Genomic DNA, 14830 nt, shown 5'->3' with positions numbered 1-14830 from the left:
TGGCTGCATTTAGAGATAACAAAAACCAAATAAAACATTTTTTTGTGGATGAACTGCGTTTATTTCGACAACTCAACAAGAATTTTTGTCACTTCTTAGCAACATTAAAGTATACTTTTTTGGGGGTATATTACGATTAATATTTATATATTATTTATATATTATTTATATATTAATCGTAATATAAATATTAATCGTAATATTTATATTAATCAATCGCACATCATAGTATAGTTGTATAACATAATACGATATAAAAATGAACCATCCTTCCATTACTCATCACTCCCAAAACCTTTTCACTTCACTGCATCTTGTTCCCTCAGATTCTCTAGCACAGTTCGACTGATCCCACCATCTCTTATTGTATATGGAAGTTACTCATGAAGACTCTTCTCTCTTCTGGTACTTGGGTGGTAGAATGAACTTCTCCAAGAACAGCTGAGCCACTGGCTGTCTTCAAACAGCATTTAAAGACCTGATGTTCTCAAACCAGCAATAAAAACTGTCAAAATGTTGTCTGTATACTTTTCTTGCTGTATTTCCTACCAACTGAGTTTAGACTGATGATATTCTTAGTCTGTGATATGGTGAACTAGTATCGATGTATTTATCGATGGAGACTTAGAAAGCACTTTTGTAAGTCACTCTGGATAAAGATTTCTGCCAAACACAATAAATGTAAATGTGTACTGTATCATCACAAACATTGTTATATCACAAAAAACAGTCAATCATGTGTGTGTAGATTTCATCTTGGTTAACTGGTTTTCTCCCATATCCTCAAAATATGGCAGTAGATAAAGTGACCCTTAATGGCCTCTCGGGGTAAATGTTATGAAGGTTATGAATGTGTGTGTGTGTGTGTGTGTGTGTGTGTGTGTGTGTGTGTGGTGTGTGTGTGTGTGTGTGTGTGTGTGTGTGTGTGTGTGTGTGTGTGTGTGTGTGTGTGTGTGTGTGTGTGTGTGTGTGTGTGTGTGTTTGTGTGTTTGTGAATAATACATACAATACATACAAATATGCCTTTTAAGAAATTCCTAATATATTTCCTCTTAAACATGAATCTTTTTTCAGTCATCAGATCAGCATGTTGTTTATAATTTCCTTCATTTACCTAGGTTGAGCGAGCAGCTAAAAACATTCAATTCGACAAACACTGATGCTGAATATTTACATGTGGTGCTAAAGTCAACTATCAATCATCTGCTTTGAAATGGAATGCTACATGGCATCTATTAGATATCATGTAAACTAAACTAAATCACTGTTTTAACCTTGATTATTTTTAGGGGGAACTGTTTCTCACATACACTCATCCGTATATGATAAATTACTGTATAACCCGTGATTTTGGTATCAAGGTAATAAAATTGAAAAAAAAAAAATGAAATTGTGTACTGTTTCTCATCCACAAGTGATGCTCATCAACACACAAGCTGGAAAACACAAATACAGACATCAAAACTAAGTGAAGGTACAAAAACCTATTGTGTGATAAAAGCATCAGCAGTTATATAATGTAGCTGCAAGCAAAACATGTCCAAATACTGTAAATGGCAGCAATATCACAAAAGCAAATGTTGTTTCCTGTGCAAATAAAGGTAAAATATCTTTCCTCTTTTTGTGTATACACTGTTACTATGAATCATTGTGGTGTGTTAGAATGTGCTGTAAGCTGCTATTTGTATTTATTGCTATGGAAAAATCACTGAGAAATGATTTTCCATACCAATAAGTACATGATTTTCAGACATACTTCCATTGAAAAGAAAATGAACTTTTTTTTTCAATCTGATATGAAGTAATATCAACCCATATATAATCTGTTACAGCTGCAAAATATATAAAAATAGGGACATAATATAATATACAGTATATACAACACAAAATATATAAAAAGAGTAGTGGTAACACTGAAAGACATATTGCACATAGGTAATATTGCACATTTTTCAAAATTTCTGTTATCGCATATGTTTAAAATACTTTGTACTTATACTTATTGTTTATTATTGCAGTTAAACAGTAATAACAGTGTGTATTCTGGTTCACTGGGAGCAGCTTTAATTTATATTTATATTGATTTTATTTTATTTATATATGCACTGGCTGTAATGATGTAAAATTTTTAGGTGAAAAAATGAGCTATGTAGGTTAATTATCCAATTACAGTATCAATGTTGTAATTTTGTTCCAAATCTTGGACTGTAGATTTTGTAGGATCAAAGACAGGGGTATAATTAACCATTCATCCCAACATTAGCAGGTGCTAATGTTCAGCAATTTTATATGTAGGTTGAAACACTCTGCATTTCTGCTATGTAGCAGACACCCTTATCTAGAGTGACTTACATTTTATTTCAATTTATACGACTGAGCAATTAAGGTTAAGAGCCTTGCTCAGGGGCCCAGCAGGGGCAGCAAGGGAACTCTTGTCCTTCTGATCAGCAGTATAATACTTTAACCACTGACCTACCACATCCACACTATTATCACTTGTATTCTTACTTTAAAGCTTTCATCACACCGGCTTAAAACTTTCGCACACACACACACACACACACACACACACACACACACACACACACACACACACACACACACACACACACACACACACACACACACACACACACACACACACACACACTCAAAAACTCAATGACTTTATGATGGGAATCCGATCTCTCCACCCAGTCCCTTTCTCTAAGCCCCGCCCCTGTCGGTTCGACTCCGCCCCCAGTCTCCGCCCTGCTCGCGCTGCTGGCCCATGAGAGTCCCTTCCTGCCCGCTAAACTAAACTTATCCTTCAGGAGGAAAAACGGACGAACTGCCATACACGCGAATATCTGAGACATTACTGAAGACCGAGGGACTTTTTCACGTCCCCCCGACGTGTTTGTCCCGCAGCGGGGTGAAGCAGCGATGTGGGTCTGGTACCTCCTGCTCGGGTCGGGAACGGGCAGCAGCTCGGTGGGTAAGTAACAGTGTTAAAGCCCTACAGGCCACACGGGCTTTAACCGTGCTGTAGCCACACGGGACGTGTGTAAGCGCTACATGGCTACATGTTACTAAGTGTCATAAAGCGTGTAGTGAAAGCAGCAGTGTATCAGAACAGCGGGTTTACACGTGAATACAGGACCGTGACGTTACTGTTAAACTTCTCTGGGTGAAGACGTGTGAACGTGTCCTTCTGTTTCCGACGTCTAAAAGTTGACATGTTTCCTAAACGTTTTACTTGTTGTATAATAAGCAGCAAAGCTCGAGCTGGGGAAAGGTTTAATGTTTAAAGCTACAAAATAGCATTTGATTATGAATAATAATGGAGGTAATAATGTAGACCTATACTCAAGCATCTGATTATGAATAATAATGGAGGTAATAATGTAGACCTATACTCAAGGGGAAAATGTCTTTTTAGCTGTGCATGATGAACATTTCCAGCATTTTAAAGAGGTTATGTTAGGAACCCTTTTCTGAATGAAAAACAAAAGGTTACACTTGGTGAACTTAACATGCATGTATGTTTGCTAAAAAAAAAACCCCAAATCTATATATGTATAAACGTTTCTCTATTTATATTTATAGATATTTATTTAGATTATTTGTTGAGCAAACCTTCATGCGTTTCAGGTTTACCAAGCGTACCGTTTCGTTTTTTCACAATCAGAGAATTTATCAGCTTTATTTGTGTGATTAAAGCAAGATAAGCTTCCCATATGTCTTTAAAAACATTTAGCTCTCAATAGAATACGGTTTCAAACATCAAAAAGCCATTTTTAATCCAGAGCCACTGTGATACCATGAAGTGAATATAAGAGCTCCTAAGTGGTTCATGACGATGTCATGACGATGCTCAAAAATCCTTCCCCTTTATCTCAATTCATTTTTATCTGCATCCAACAGATCTGACTTTTCACCCAGCGTGCTTACTAATACGTGAAAATACGCCCATTGTAAAACAAAAAAGATAAGAGATTTTGCCAGTGAGTCAGTCAGATGTGCATTATTAGTTGTGCTAGCAGTAATGACACTATTAGTGAAGCCACGACTCTGCTGAATTCTCATTTCTGATTGGTCAGAAATTGATTCATTTTCCTCTAATAGCAGCTCTGAAAATAGTCCCAACTACAGGAACTAAGTATATATTAATGCACTTGAATTGTTTCTATAGTACCCACTTACACAGGGACAAATTAAACAGCATATGTAATTGGTGATATGAGGAATTGTTGTGTGTCTCCAGTGTCAGCACTTTTGTAACAGAGTTAAAGCTGTAATCACAGAAGAGAGACTGGAGCTGCTAGAATAAAAGGATCCAACAAGAGTAAACTTTCTCAATTATAAATGCTACTAAAAATGGATATATGGTTGCGAGTGGACATGCATTTCTAGGAATATAATCACTTTATAGGTCACTTTGACTATTTTCCCATAACAGCACACACCATCATGATTTATTCTTTATTTAACAAGCAAGCAGAGTTTAGTTTTGATGCACTTAACTCTATTTAAGGTTATACTCAGATGTTCACTGTGTTTACTGTGGCAAACTGCACACAACGCTGCCCTTTAAGCAGTCTGGGTTTTTATCCAGAAACAACAGTGTGTTTTATCCTAACGTTTATCTCCACAATTCTGCAGAAAAACAAGAAGAGATCGGATTAAATGTATACATGCACTGACTGGTAATTATCAGATTTATGGTAATCTGTTAACATCTTAAACCTGATTTAACTTATTGTAGACTGCTGTTTAGATGATCACCCGATTAATCTGATAACTACAGAGGCCAGATTATAAGTGTGCGTGTAAACACGTCCATTCTCCTCAGAAGGATCCCGTGTCGATCCATCAACCTCAAAACAATGTACAACTCTAGTTAAGATAGTGAAAACAATAGATTTTTGTTTTTACAAACACACACACACACACACACACACACACACACACACACACACACACACACACACACACACACACACACACACACAATTCAACTAATATAAATAATTGTAATTCAAAACATTGCAGAATTCAATATATTAACTTTTACATTCAATTATATATCCAGTCACCATCAATGTAACAAAACAAGAGCACAGAGAAATGAAGCAATCCTTGAGCAGTCCTGTTCATTTACACCATTTTTATATGCTGCCAAAAATTGCTCCCTTATATCTAATTTTGTATTCTATTATTTTATTTTATTTAAAGTTATTTACACTTCATTGTCCGATTTTTCTTTAATAGTCTGTGCACTTGTCTGGTCTACATGTCATACACGTGTGCATCTTTTCCTTGTATGTAAACCATCAGTATCATGTATGACATCGAAGTCCCTTAGATCTAGGGAGGATTCCAGCTCAGTTACTGCAACGACTCACTTTATACCTTGCTGTGAGACTGTTCAAGGTCATTTCCAAACTTCTGTTAGTTAATCCGGAGATCATTTAGAAGCTATATTAAGACTCATGCCAGAGTTACGTTTCCCAAACGAGACCACGTGGTTTAACTGTACACTTTTAGTGACATGGAAAATCTTTGTCATCATGTTGTTAGTCATCAGTGCATGCTCTGCAACACCGGACTTGAATCCAGCTGTATTTCCCATGGTGTAATTGTATCCAGAAGGCAGCTAGATGTATTTGATATCACGTGTAAATTATTAAATACATACAGATATGTTATGTTATCAAGTCATCATGATAGAAGATCTCAAATCCATCCATTCAGAGAAATAGCTTTTTTTTGTTTATACATTTTCCCCAGTTCAGTCTTTTATAGTGATGTATTTCATTATAAATCTACACGCATTATCGGCTGAGAGAAAATGAGGCCGGTAGAAGGTTAGACGTCATGGTGTACAGTGTCTGGAATCGAATGGAGTGGCGCCTGATCGGGTCCGATCAGCATGGCTGGGCAGTGTGATATCCGAACCCATGGTCTTAACAGAGCTGAAACTCATCTGGGTTTCCACCGTCACACAATCTATTACTATTCCCTGTAATATTCACCAAGCCATTTGCCTCTGACATGTATATTTCTGTGCCATGCTGTTTTCATTTGAACACCAGATGAAAGGGATCTGTAGTTTAACAGATCTCTCACGCTAAAAAGAAAAATCTTTGCACAGTATATTCCTTCAGAATAGTATGTGGTGTGGGTTAAGGGTTAAATTTGCCTCTAGGACACATGAATTTCACCAGCTATAAAAGAAGTGAATAGGGTTTTTGTTTGCTCAAAATACATTTCTGACCTTAAGGTAATCGGTGTGATGTTTGATGCCTGTTCAAAGACACCGAACTTGTGTAATAGCTTTTAAAAGATGCCAATGTCTGCAGTCCCCTCCTTGAATTTGTAACTGTGCCCAGAATCACTCTGCGATTGTTGTTAGCTCAGAGCTCCTCTTAGCATTTCAATTTGAAGACTACAGTGCCGCTTATTAGACTTTCTCCACCACGTTGCCTAAAACACAACGCTCTGAAAGCCCTTAGGTATCGTAAAGGGTCACTAACAACCGTGTGAGTGATCTAATCCATAAACGTCGGCTGCGTGTTGTTTTTAGTGAGAAATGTGTGCACATTGAGGTGCACGTTGAAGTGTCTGGTGTGTGACGCTTGTGTAAGTGTTCAGACTTGCAAATTTAAAAGATTGAATCGACCCTTATGGAAAGCCTTTTGGTCTTATTTTTTGTTGGGTGTTAATAATGCGATATTAGTTTTGCACTCAGCATTGCACCTGCATGGGTAGCTGAACAGAGTTAATATAAATAAAAACGAAATATTCTCCTGTCAGCAACATAATTCGCTCGACTCACCTCACCTCAATCTCCACCAGCAAAGGTGTCGATGTTCATCGTACTGTATATGAAGACCTTATTACTTTATACTCTTATACAGTTATATCCAGACCAACAGATCTCCACCTGAGACAGACAATTGTGCTAAGAAAATGTGGAGTCTGTTATTTGGATTATAATAGCATTGCTCTGTAGACTGCTATTTGCTGTGTTCTTATTGCTTCTATGCCATTAGGAGTCTTCCCCTGCCTGGACTAACGACGAGGTTATTCACGCTCAAGGTAACCATTATAGTTGTTTATAACTGCACTACACCAACAAGCTTCTTTTCCTAAAAGGTCTCAGCCTTTGTTCTTTAAAAGAATGATATCTGCAGAAGAAAAATAAAATGAGGGCTCCAATGAAAGATGACAAGAAGCGATAAAATCTTCATCCAGCTTCCCCGTTTAATCCCAGCAGAGCCTGAACTCTTGTAATGTATATTAATGTGTCATTGATGTGTTGCATTAATCCATAGAGTCAAGGGCAAGCAGAAGCAATTAAGGCAGAGATCTGAAAGTAGAAAATGTATGCTTATTGAATTTGTATTGACCAAAGCTGCACTGAGAGGTAAGCTTTAAAGGGCGAGCCTTTAAGGTTGGTAGATGAGTCTGAAATCGAACCAGGGTGCTGTAGAACATCACTAACTGCCTCATACTCAAGAGTGACTAGATGATTCACACACGCTGTGGGGAAAAGGATTTCATCCGGTTGGAGATGTTGTCTTCTCCTGCTGTGTGGATTTTTATTGTGACTCTTGTAATGTTTGAATAGTGAGCTTTGCACTTTTCTGTGTTTAAAGCAGAGAACAATTGATGCTTTTGGTTCATTTGCTATTTTGATTTGGTCAAATTTCATACTGTGAGCAATTAATGTAAAAAAAAAAACCACTACACAAAAACGCTTATGTGACGTTAGGAATCAGTAAATGTCACCTGAGTATAACGAACACAGAGCCAACAGTAAATATTGTAGGTCGGATTAGCAGCTCGCAGCTACAGTAAACGCAGCCTGCATCCCACACTACATGGCAGTTGTGGCTCAAGTTATGGAGTCACTGATAATCAAAGCAAACTGGAATTTTATTTGGAACCAGAACAAGACCTTGCTAAGATCCTAGGTGTGTTTTGTAATGTAAACAGTATGAGTATTGTGTTCACACTGACAAGAAGTTGTTTACTTAATGCAGCTGGAAGATGCACTTTTGTGTGACATGTCGGAAACTTCATGCATTCAACAAAGTTAAAGAAAACATTAGTGTTTCCTTTGAAGTGCTAATATCCTTCGAAAACTCTACATTAGGCAGCAGCGTACATAATGTGTAGTGTGAGCGCATGTCAGCGTGTAGCACTTCGTTCTGACTGTCACGGCAGTTTTGCTTGTCTGATGTGTCTCTTGTTTGCTTTCAAGCACAATACATGTCAACTGAGATATTTCTTATTCATGTACAGTAGAACATGTAGCATCCTGACTTTGCAGGGAACACCAAGGGAACCTTTTTATGTATTTATTTATTATTGGATTTTGGATTCCACCATAATCACAGACTATACTAATAAATTGTCATAAAATGCCGTCTTAAGACTTCTTCCCAAGCTAAGATTGACATTCCAGATTCATACGGTGGTTCGTTTTTCTCTCTGTGTGAAAGCCAGGGAGATTTTGTGCAACAGTATAGAGAGAGATCCTCAATCACACTGCAGCAGCAGCTCTGAAAATTCCCACATCCGTGACCCTGAACATAAACACTGTATTGACTTTGCTGTCAATTTTCCACGTTCTGTGAAATCCCACAAGTGAGAGCCGATCAGCTCTGTTTTGGCACCGCTGACTCTTGAAGTCTCTTATTGTTGTTTTGACATTCTAAAAGGGCATTTTATGTATTTCAGCTTTGCACAAAAATCACTGAGCCCTTAGGCCATGCATGCTGATTTGAGTCCAGCTGCGTGCGTCAGCCGCGTGAAAAGCTTAGAGAGAAAGGACGGGCCTCTGACTTCCTCGTAGGAATAATGTGAATAAATCCGGGATTGTAAGACGCCTTGGGCTGGAAGTGTAACCTAGTGGGCTTTTCTACGAAGCACAGCAGTCGTCTTCCTTTTTTAGTCGTAGTGTTGTTTGTGGGATTGAGCTTGGGATTCGGACAAGGCCATTTTCCCAGCAGCAGCGAGCAGCAGTGTGTGTGTGGGAGGTTCTGGATTGTTCATCCATCTCTGTTGCCCTGCAAATGCTTTTTATAAAAAGTTAGTGGAGCTATTGAACTTCATTCTCTTTTTCTCTCCTCTTATTCATCATTTGTCTTTAGCAAAGCTTGTGCTCACACTGCACATATACTGTAGGAGAGTGGATCGGCTAGCGTGCCACATAATTGGGCCTCCTGCTGTTGCCCCTGTCAGCATTCGCTGGCTTTGTGGGGTTACACCATGTGTGTGTATGCAAAAAACAAAACATCTGAAATTGCTGTCCTATTCCACATACTGCAGAGTTAGTTAGGCAGATAAAATCACTGGCAAGTGTGCAGCTGTTTATCTAAAAGGAAACAACATAAGATCTTTTTACAGTGTGATGAGCAGAGGATCGTTGTCCTTAATGCACCTTGTCTAATATATTTCATTACTGGATTTAGAAAGCTCGTATCATTTGGACACCACATGTGTGTTTATTTTATCTGTTGATACATAAACTGTCCACTTACACTGCATGGCCAATAGTCTGGCCATAGTTTGAACCATCATACTCGTATGTGCTTTGTTGAAAATACCATTTTAGATTGATTTCCCTTTTTGCTGTTATTATACCCTCCAATGGGGTTGTGCTCATTCAGCCATATGAGCCACGTCAGTTCATCCTGAAGGAGTTCAGTGGAGGTTATGGCAGCTTCTGGTCAAGTTCTTCCACCACAACCTTCAAGTATATAGCAAATCATGTCTTCATTAATCTTAAATCTTTATCTATCGTCATCTGTTTCACCTGTTTTAGGAGTTTCACCCTGAAACACATTAAATCTTTTTATGCTGAATTCTTTGTAATTCTAGTGCTAAATTGTTACATCATTCTGTACATTATATGTGTTATTCCAGTGAGACACACTGTTGTAGGCTATACTGATGTCACAAGATGACAATAGAGTTTAATAGCAGAAAAATATTCACCAAGCCTTCTCAAGCGTAAATGAAGATGACAAGGTTTTGTTCCAGGTGCCTGAAAATAAAAAAAAAACCAAGAATTTCTTTTCATATTCTCTCACTTTTTATACCTATTCCAGCAATGTTCTAAATCATAATAATAGGAAATATAGCAGAGGATTAAGTGGAGACAGTGGACTCAAAGCTTTGATTAGCCTGAAAGTTAGGCAGTAGCTGGGAACCTTGTGTTTTTGAGCAGAGTGTACAGATGACCACGTGAGAGAGCTGCAATCAGAAAGGTGCTCATTCCCACTGGCAACACTATCAGCAGGCTGTTGAACGGTATACTGAGGTATGTATTAAACCATCAACCCGAAAAAATACAACAGACCAACATGTCGATGAATGAAACTTATACCAACATCAACTCAGAATTTCATTAAAAGACTAAATCATTGATGCTTCTGAAGATTAAGTCCTTCAGGGTGGATTTTTCCTTAAGGGCTGTTCTAATAGCTGATCATAGTTTGGTTTTAAAGGATCCTAGAGCAGAGCGTCAGTACACATGATCTCTTGATACTAAATTCGACGTGTGCAGCTCCTGCTTGTAAAACCTCCAAACTGTTACTCATGTCTCAGAAGCATGGAAAGTCCTCTTGGAGGCAAACCAGAGAAAACAAAGCAGGCCTCATTTTCTGAAGCAAACGTCCTAATTACGTCCGCTCTTCACAGAGTGGGTGTTGTTGAGCCATGGGTGAGATGAAATCAAACACAAAACTGCCCTTAATTGTTTTAATACCAGCCCTTCTGGCATCCCGAGCCCGATACAGATCAAGATCATCATCAGTCTTCTCCGTTGTTCATCATTACTTTCACACTCCGTGAATTGGAAAGCTTTAATCTACCTCCACTAATTAGTTGACGGTATTGATCGTTGAACCGGGTTTGAATGTGAAGTATCAGCATATCTAATTGACTTATCAACACAAGACAGTTATGGTTTGATTCCAGAACAGAAAAGCTTTTGTCCAGAGATTTGTCCAGAGTTTAGATCCTGCTGATGGCACCGGCATCCAGGGCTGGGAGATCAGGAGTGCAAAATTATGCCATACTCTATTCCTCAGTGAGGAATGGCATAGTCTTTAATATCTCCCATTTTATTTGACTTAGTATCCAGGAGTGCCAAAAACTGCAAAGAGAGAGATGCTTTTATTTATTTATTTTTTTTATGTCTTTCCAAAATTTGTGAGAACACAGAAATTGTAGTAACTTCAGTTTAACTAGAATTCCTCCTGGCTTAATCCTTCCAGTAGTCATGTTTGTAATAAACTGTAGTCATTCTCTACAGAGATATTCAGCTAGTGGTTCTGGATACATATGACTTAGGGCTGTATAAGAACAAGGAGATGTGATAGTTAGGAATTTCCCCTAACATGAGAGTCATCACGTGCTCTAAATGTTAATTACAGTACATTCAAACATCTAATAACACATTGGAGCCGGTGTGCTGGACAATCTAGGCACGTGTTTTTTGCATGACCAGTACTGCACATCTATTTATTTAATGCTTAAATGAGGGTTGCGTGATTATTCATGACACTTTGTTTGCATCCCAGCCCGGGCTAATCAAATTAGGACAGAACAAATCACTCTAATGATTCCCATTACAAAGCTGGATATAAATAAACGATGCCGTTTATAAAAAGTGAAAGAACTGCAGTTTTCCATCACCAGGATATTCCTTCGAGACACTTTTGTGGCGGAAATGATCATGATTCTGCCCACTAATAAGCTGTAATAGATTCACACAGCCTCCCAAACAGCCCATGAGCAAGAGAGGAAAAGCCGTAGATGTAATCCTGCCGTAGGTGATGTTTTTGGGCTGCAGCTCCATTTATTTTCATTTAAGATGTTGTCAGAGACCGGGGCCGTATATACAGCGTTTGAGTCGTGCGTCTCTGTCAGAGACCCTCCCTCCATTCCTCTACTCCCTATCTGTTAGGACAGATGGCTTAATGGCAGTAGTGAAGAGAAATGAGGCATACTTCATGCCAAGCGAGCAATTCCCTCCAGCGCTGCTCTAAAATGCTTGTCTCGCCGTTTTCCCCCGTACAAATGCGACATGTGGGTTAAATGGTAAGCGGATCGTCCCTGACAGAGGAAGAGACAGGTGTGGCTGGATACTCAGAGCGCAAATGATTTTTGTCATTGTTGCGTTAATACTGAATCTTTATCGAAAGAGGGAAAAATGGGTGAAGAATTGAAGCATTATCTATGGTCTGGTAGGACTTTAACTTGAATCAGTTGTTGTCACTGCATTGAGTGTGATGTATTTCTAGTGTAGCCTGTGACTGATTGCGTTGTGAGGGGACAGAACAATCCTGACTCCATCTCGCTCACAGAAACTGATTCACCAAATGTTCCCCGTATTCTACTCTGTTTTCTCCTAATTTAATTCTTACCCTATTGTATAATGGCTGCCAGTCTTGAGAGGGTGAGGGATGACCCAGGATCTCACCTATAGAGTAATAGCACATACAGAGGAAAGCGCTAAGTGCCATCCTGTGTAAAGATCAGCTAACATCTCACATTGACTAGTATCACTGTTTAACAAGGAAGTGATGCATGCCTTTCTTCACAATCAGGCCTGTTTGCTTTCCCAGCAATGGATGGCACTCTCACAATAATAGAGCAAGCACTTGGACATTTGCCCCACTCCAGATCTCTTTTTTTGCTTTAAACATAGCCAGGAACCCTGAGAGTTCAACAAACATGAGGGGTTTTTTTTTGTTTATTTACTACTAAACACTTCAGTCAAAGCTATGGATGTTTTACAATCTAGTAACTAAATCTTACCCTGTCTGAGGCACGTGCCTTTGGGATGCACATACACATTGAAAGGCGAATAGTCAGTGAAATTGTATCCTGAAGATTCTGAAGCTCGTTGCCAGAGAAGTGTGCACTCAGTATCAAGTGCTCCATGTGCATGTCTAATGCTGATGATAACCTGCAGCTGCCTTAAACACCTGCACAAGCACCGGATGAGGTTTATAAAGTTTACCGTCATGCACCAATCTTTTCACTTTCAAATTCCAATCCAGATGTTTTCTCCCTTTATGCTAAGATACTCGGCTTCTTTGCAGCAGAGATAGTAACCGAACACCCATGCATGCTTGTGCAGCACAACTTGCCCGCTTATTGCCAAAGCAGGTCTGAAAGAGCCGAGTGTCCCGGGGGTCATGTGATTCCCTGGAAGGAATGAGGATGAAAGAAGAGGTTTATTCACTAGAGCTTTTATATCGCCGAAACCATTAATGAGGCATCTGGCTTTGTACACCTGGCTTACCTGTGGTTGGAATGCTAAGAAATGAATAATCTGATTCATATTCACACCGAGTCACCGGTTTATGAGCTAAATCTATTTAGTGCATACTCAGTGAAATGCTACCACGGCCAAGTTTTCAGTTTATTAGATATTTTAATTAACCCTCTAGGGACCTCACAGTTTCATTAGCTTAGATTCAGGATGACATCATGTGATTATAAATAGATTCTGTGTGTGTGTGTCAACGAATCTCAAATAATGAGTATTATAGTCTGTGATGTGTTTTTTTTTTCCTTCAATAAAATAATTGCTAGGTGGCACAGTGGCGCTCTACGACACACTAAATCACACTAGATTTCTCTAGAGACCTTCTCTTGATTTCTCTGTCACCCAGGTACTGTAGTACCATTAGTCTGTTGTATCTTTATTATATATGTTTTACCTGAGAAAGTGCAGTAAGTGTACCTTTAATCAGCATGCACATTAAAGCGTTACAGAGTTACATCCGAGCTCCTCGTCTTCTCCAGTTTACTTCGCTGAAGACATGCAGGTCGGTTAAAACTAACTGTGCTAAATTGTCCACATGTACGAATGTGTGAGTATGGATCCCTTGGAGTGCAGCATGGGTAACCTGCTTGGTTCGACTTGCCCACAAAAGTTATGCTTGCCGTGGCACAACTGAGTCACACTTCTGGCATTGGACCACTGAGTCACACTTCTGAGTGTGAATGTGAGTATTTGCACTTGGAGTATGTGTGAAAATCGCAGATCTGTCAAAATGCATGTCTGGCTAAAGGACACTTACTGTAGTTTTACGTATTCATGACTTTTATGGCATACTTTATTTTCACATATATTTCTTTTTCTATTCCATTAAGATTTTGATTATTATGTGTAGAAATCTAGTCAGTCTGCAGTCTTGCATCTAAGGATCAGTGAAATTCTTTCAGTTGGAGCTATTTTCATTCAATCGGTTTAATGTACTTGATAAATTTCCTGAAAGTTCTGCTTGGTCTAATTAGTGTACACCAGTACAGGAATACACGTAAATGATTCAATACATAATTCAAGGCTCCACTTTGTCTCGGTCAATCATTTCATCCTGGATGAGGCCACTGACCTTCACTTCAATGGCACAAATGATTTCAGTGTCAATTAGAAAAGAGATCAAGGAAGGACATGATGTCAGATAGCGAGAGGGGGAGGGGGGAGGGGGGAGGGAGATATATCTTACGTCACTCTTTCTTGACTTGAGTTTTGTCCTCAGAGGAATTCGTTTTCGTTTGTCCACACTCAAGGTCAGGGCACGACTACATATTCATCTGTGTGCCCCATCAGAGAGAAGCAGCCACACTTAGTGGCATCTACTCCATCCATCACTATCTGAGGCACACACACAGGCTGTAGAATGAGGGGCAATTCAGACTGGGCTGTTGGGTCACAAGCTGCTGGAGTGTTGCAGTGTTTACTGGGGCGTCACACTGCCTCATGGCACGTCACCGCACAGCACAATGGCAAACAAACCCGGGTGACATTTAGCCC

The 14830-nt window shown here is 39.1% G+C and overlaps 1 protein-coding gene across 3 annotated transcripts in view; it reads left to right on the top strand.

Annotated features, from left to right (window-relative positions):
* Positions 1-2710: 2710 nt before the first annotated feature.
* The window catches only part of ldlrad3 (low density lipoprotein receptor class A domain containing 3), an 85730-nt gene continuing 73610 nt past the window's right edge, over positions 2711-14830 (top strand). The window contains exon 1 of one of the 3 annotated variants that reach the window (XM_027173402.2): positions 2711-2977. In XM_027173402.2, the coding sequence (XP_027029203.1) occupies positions 2926-2977 (52 nt within the window). In that variant the 5' untranslated portion in view covers positions 2711-2925. The remainder of the gene's footprint in view (positions 2978-14830) is intronic. The other 2 variants (XM_047819344.1, XM_027173401.2) reach the window with 2 other exon arrangements.

This window comes from Tachysurus fulvidraco, chromosome 10 (assembly GCF_022655615.1).
Source record: "Tachysurus fulvidraco isolate hzauxx_2018 chromosome 10, HZAU_PFXX_2.0, whole genome shotgun sequence".
NCBI classification, from domain to species: Eukaryota; Metazoa; Chordata; class Actinopteri; order Siluriformes; family Bagridae; genus Tachysurus; species Tachysurus fulvidraco.
The sequence above is the reverse complement of the archived record's forward strand: the minus strand, read 5'-3'. Positions and strand labels throughout refer to the sequence as shown.